At 40.0% G+C, this 6,000-nt stretch overlaps 1 protein-coding gene across 1 annotated transcript in view; it reads right to left on the bottom strand.

Moving 5' to 3' along the window:
- Positions 1 to 2,878: 2,878 nt before the first annotated feature.
- Positions 2,879 to 6,000, bottom strand: part of CFH (complement factor H) — a 65,538-nt gene continuing 62,416 nt past the window's right edge. The window contains exons 21-22 of the mRNA XM_055144560.1: positions 4,694 to 4,876; positions 2,879 to 4,062 (exon numbers count right to left, since the gene is read on the bottom strand). Coding sequence (XP_055000535.1) covers positions 3,866 to 4,062; positions 4,694 to 4,876 — 380 coding nt within the window. The 3' untranslated portion in view covers positions 2,879 to 3,865. The remainder of the gene's footprint in view (positions 4,063 to 4,693; positions 4,877 to 6,000) is intronic.

Raw genomic sequence — 6,000 nt, 5'->3', positions numbered from 1 at the left:
GGAGAGAGGGAGGGAGGGAGGAAGGAAGGAAGGAAGGAAGGAAGGAAGGAAGGAGGAAGGAAGGAAGGAAGGAAGGAAGGAAGGAAGGAAGGAAGGAAGAGAGGGAGAGAGGTGGGAGGTAGGAAGGAAGGAAGGAAGGAAGGAAGGAAGGAAGGAAGGAAGGAAGGAAGGAAGGAAGGAAGGAAGGAAGGAAGGAAGGAAGGAAGGGAGGGAGGGAGGGAGGAGGGAGGGAGGGATGGAGGGAGGAGGGAGAGAGGGAAGATGGAAGAAGGAAGGAAGGAAGGAAGGAAGGAAGGAAGGAAGGAAGGAAGGAAGGAAGGAAGGAAGGAAGGAAGGAAGTGAGGACGGAGGGAGGGAGGGAGGAAAAATGGAAGGAAGGAAGGAAGGAAGGAAGGAAGGAAGGAAGGAAGGAAGGAAGGAAGGAAGGAAGGAAGGAAGGAAGGAGGGAGGTGGGGGAGGGTGGGTGGTTGGGAGGGAGGGAGGGATGGAGGGAGGGAGGGAGGGAGGGAGGAAAGATAGAAGGAAGGAAGGAAGGAGGAAGGAAGGAAGGAAGGAAGGAAGGAAGGAAGGAAGGAAGGAAGGAAGGGAGGAGGGAGGGAGGGAGGGAGGGAGGAAAGATGGAAGGAAGGAAGGAAGGAAGGAAGGAAGGAAGGAAGGAAGGAAGGAAGGAAGGAAGGAAGGAAGGAAGGTGGGTGGGAGGAGGGAGGGAGGGTGGGAGGAAAATGGAAGGAAGGAAGGAAGGAAGGAAGGAAGGAAGGAAGGAAGGAAGGAAGGAAGGAAGGAAGGATGGAAGGAAGGAAGGAAGGATGGAGGAAGGGAGAGTGGGAGGGAGGGAGGTTGGGAGGGAGGGAGGGATGGAGGGAGGGAGGGAGGAAGGAAGGAAGGGTGGGAGTAATTAAGGAAGGAAGAAAATAATGTGTGACTCTTGTGCCTTGCTTATATTACCATAGTTTTGAGTTGGCTGAAGTACTGTGCAACAGGACAGTGATGCTGAACTTTGCACCGTTTGGGACCAGGAGTCACAACCCAGGCAGGGCTTACACGCAAGATTCCCTGCCATCACCAAAATCCCAAGTCTCTCAGGTTTTGGAGGCCTACACTGTTTATGTAATCAGTACTTCATTTATTTTCATGTACAAATAATTTACCAGTCTATGAATTTTCTTGATTACCCATATTTTTATTGCTAATCAACTCCTATGTTAGAAAATGAAGGTTTTTGCAATTCTTGATCATCATCAACAGTGCAATGAGTATTTGTGTTCAAATTTTTGAGGACATCATTTTAAATTAAATTTTCGTTGACCATTTTCTAATGTTTTTCTTGTGAGAAGTGTCTTTTTAAACAGATTGTTAACTTTTTCAATCCATTTGTCTCTACTTTAGAGAGTTTGAGATATATTTTCAAGTATTCTAGATCCTGGTTTTTTTGATGCATGAATAAGAAATATTACAGAATTCCATTCTGTAGATTTCCTTTTAATCTTATTCATGTCTTTTACTAATTTAGTTATTTCCTTGGCTTGGGGTCACATCCTGTGGTGTTCCAGGCTTACTTTTGTCTTGTTCTCAATGATCATACCTGATGGGAACTTGGGGGACCATATGTGGTGCTGGGGATCAAAGTCCAGTTGTCCACATGCAAGGCAAGTACTCTACCAGCTGTGCTATCTCTCTGGCACCTATAATGCCTTTTCTTGTACAAAGTTGCTGCTTTTTGACTCACATATTCTTCCTTTTCCTTTTTTTCTGCAACTATGTTGTAATACCTAGAAGCCTATTGAAGAATCTAAGGTCATTCGGACTCATCCCTTTGTCTTTTTGATGTAAGTAGTGTATATTTTCACATATCACATCTAGGACCATGATGCATTCTGAAAAAATTTTTATTATGTGAGGAATGTGTCAGATTCATTTCCTGGCAGGTAAAATTCAGTTGGCCCAGATTCCTTTCATAATGAAACTGTCTACTCAGTGAAAGTCTTTGAGTTATATCAATGACTCTTCATTTCAGAGACATGAACTCATTTTTATTTTGTAATGTTGATACTCCTAGTTTATTTGTCTTTTCCTATGCTATGTTTCCAACTGTGGGGCAGGAGAGAATACAACAGGTAGAGTGCTTGACTTACATGCAAGCGATCTAAATCCAATCCCTGAAATGTCATATGATCTGCCACCAACAGGAATAATATCTGAGTGCAGAACCAAGAAGAGTAAGCCCTGAGCACTGTTGGTGCGGCAAAAATAAATAAATAAATAAATAAATAATGAATAAATAATTTCAAAGAAAATAAATACAATAAAAACAATTCTTAAAAAACCTTAAAACTGATGAATGCACAAAATGGATGTTTTCAGAAAATTCTTTAAATTTATATTTTAACTGTGGCTGGAGAGAGAGTACAAACCACATGGTGTTTGCCTTGCATGGCTCTAAGCTGGATTCGATCCCAACCACCCCAAGTGGTTCTCCAAGCCTGGTTCATAATGAACAATGACCCAATAGCCAAAAATAAGCCCAAAACACCACCAGGTGTGACCCCAAATCTCCCCCGGTGTTTGCTGAGAGCTAGAGAGATATTTCAGAGGCTCCTGTGCTTGTCTTTCATGCATCTGACTCAGGTTCAGTTCCCAGCACAGCGTATGCTCCCTGGGTACCACCACAGTGATCCATGAGCATGGATCCAGGAGTAAGTTCCTGTAAATAAGAACAGTCACATGGACATAACATGCATAAAAGCAAGCTCCCAGAAGAGAGCGATGCAGAGAGTCTCTAGCCCGAACACTTGGCTGTCTTCCCCATGGCCTCTCGGAGAGGTTGGGCTCCAGGTTCCCTCCCCGCCCCGAGCAGAGCTTTTGTACCTAATTTAGTTAATCCATTTCATTTATGAACCACATATGAATGAAATCATGCATTACTTATCTTTCTCCATTGGATTAGTTTAATAAATCACAGTCATACATGTGCTCAGAAGTGGCAATATCTCATTATGTTGAAATAACTGTCAGTATTTCATTGAGCATAGAAGCAGTATGTTCCTTATCCAATCACACGTCAATGGGAACTTCTGTTTTTCCCAGTCCACTCTTGTACATAATAATGCTTTGAACATGGCTATGTTTATTTTCTTCGACTTAGTGTTTAGTCCCCTTTTAGTAAGTACCCAAGTGAGAATACTAGACGAGACTTTTCATTTTCATGAATTATGACTTTTCATAATGACTACACCAATCCCCTTCTATAAAAGTTCAAGTGTTATATATGATACCTAACTCTTGTATCACAGGCTCTTTCCCACTCTTCTAATCATCAGCATTATTTTAAAATTTCAATTTAGTCATGTATCAACAAAAGTGTGAAGATTATTGCATGATTTTGGAATTGGAATCTAGTCACAAATGAAGAAAAGTGAGCTATTTATATTTTGTTCTTAGCATAGACATTTAATTTAGCCTGAGTTATAAGTGTTTGGAATTGGCAGTATTTTGAAAGCCTGCATGTTTCTACAGTTTCTTTGAAATAGAGTCTCAGAAATCCCTGGAAGTTCTAGAAAGAGGTGGAACAATATTAGCAAAATGACAGGAGGAAGTAGGCAGAAAAGATTCTACGTCAAATTTCAAAATAGAGACATTTTACAAATAGGATACACATTAATTTTTACAAACTTTTAATGTGTTACCTTTAAAATGTAATTCACGGATCTCCCATATTAAAACTGCATCATCAACATAATGTGTACCTAGCTTGATAACTACAAATAAAGTTTAAACATTAAGAATGAGTTGAGAAGAATGGATTATAAATGAATATTCAAAACAAATGTATATATTTTAAGTTTCTGATTGCACTAGAAATATTAATTTACCCACACGTGGGATATGCTATTTGTCCATCTCGACAGGTTGTTCGAAATGATTCAGGTGGTGACAATCTACGATATCCCAATTTACAATAAAATTCAACCTTGTCCCCTGACTCAGAATAAAGTTTCTTTTTATCCACCCATCGGAACACTATATTATGTTTATTCAAGATGTCTTCTGATATTACACAGGGATCTGAAAAGGAAAAATTATAAACTTTAAATAGTATACAAATACTACTCACAAATGTCAGACTTTCAAGCCGAGTTTCCTACACTCATCCAAGAATTTAATACCAAATTTTTGACAAACCAAAATATTGACAACCCATCATGTGAATTTAAAATGTTTAAAGTGTGAAAATCAAGAGTTATATTGAAAGATTCCTAATGTCATTTATCTTATTAAGAGCCTATGTTAAAGGAAGTTTCATTGTTGTGCTTCACACAAGGCGTATTTGAACTTTATTTCCTTTTATATTCATATTTTGTAGTCATACATTCAGCAAGATTTGTGAATCTGTGAACATTTTTTTCTAAACATCAAACTGTTATTTAGATCCTATCATTTTCCTTGACTCCTTCGGCATATTAAAATAATTTTAAAAAAATAAATAATTAAAATAAAATACTTTCTTTTTTCCTGTTTTGGGTCATACCTGGCAATACACAGGGGTTACTCCTGGCTTTGCACTCAGGAATTACTCCTAGCAGTGCTCAGGAGACCATACGGGACACTGGGAATCGTAGACAAATCTGCCGTGTGTAAGGTAAATGTCCTACCCGCTGTACTATCGCTCCAGCCCTAGGCATATTAAAATACTTACTTATGCATTTGGGTGGTTCTGACCACTGGCCATTGCGGCATACTATAGTCCTGTGTCCTTCGAGTCTATAAAGGGATTGGCACTGGTACTCAACTCTTGATTCTGGAGCATATTCCTTATGTTGGTATGAAATGGTATCTCCATTTGCTATCGGTGGAGGGGGACCACACTTTCCTACAGCGTCTGAAAAAAATATTTGGTTTATTGAAACATTGATTTCATGGTGATATCCTTTTCATTTACTGGGAGAGAAAGAACAAATGTTTACGATAAAAAATAAATGTGTCAAACTGTAGCATATACAATATAGTCATAATGTTACATGATGGAGAAGATTCAATGAAGAACTTTCAATTTATATATTGTCATGCTTATAACCGTTTCCTTTCAGCCTGCATAAAAGCAGATAGAGCATTAGCGAATATGTTTGCTTTAGGGACTCTACTATTACAAGTATTTTTTCATGGGACTGGAGGGCAGGGTGTTTGCTTTGCACACAGTTGACCCAGGTTCAATCCCCAGCATGCTATATGGTCGCCCCAGTCTGACAGATATGGCCTAAAAGGCAGAAAAAACATATTTTCATAAACCAGTTGTGCAGGCCAAAAAACATCTGTTACAGTGGAAGTGGAGGAAAGGTGAAGGGCACCACATCACCTCGTGATTATGTGGTGAAATCATCTCCTTAAACTTTAATTGGTCTTTTAAGTTTTACCAACTAAAGACGTAGCCAGAGAAATAAAAAAATGGAAATGATGGGGGAGTGAAAAACAATGTGACATCAGAGGGTTTATGGCTGGTACCAGCCTCTTTGACCCCTCCTCTGTGTCTGGGTGGGTGGCAGGAAAGTGGCACAGGGCCCAAGAGAAAGCAAACTCATGGGTCAAAGAGCTGAGGAGATGCAAGACCCCAGTGAAAGGAGACAGAGGTGCTGTCACCAGCAAGGAGACACAGTGTCAGACTCCAGTCACTGAGCTCAAACCCAGAAGCCAGGCTCTAGATCAAGTATGATGGGGACAGGACCTGATCTTTGGACACTGGGAGATACGGGATAAACAGGTTGAGTCACGCCACAAATAAATAAAAGAATGAGACCAAGATGTGGGAGAAGGACCTAAACCATCCTACTTAAACTGTCAATGAACGGTGATAATCAGTCTAAGCCTTTGAAGGTGAATATTTCATACACTACTCAAGATTGGCACATTTAAGAGATAATCCAATTTCACAGAATAAAATGAAGTAGCTGGGTTTCATGAACAAAATACACTGCTGTTCGTATGCATTGCTATTGATTTATTCCAACT

The sequence above is a fragment of the Sorex araneus genome, chromosome 7 (genome assembly GCF_027595985.1).
Source record: "Sorex araneus isolate mSorAra2 chromosome 7, mSorAra2.pri, whole genome shotgun sequence".
Classification (NCBI taxonomy): domain Eukaryota; kingdom Metazoa; phylum Chordata; class Mammalia; order Eulipotyphla; family Soricidae; genus Sorex; species Sorex araneus.
Note: the sequence above shows the minus strand (reverse complement) of the source record. Positions and strands in the feature narration are given on the sequence as shown.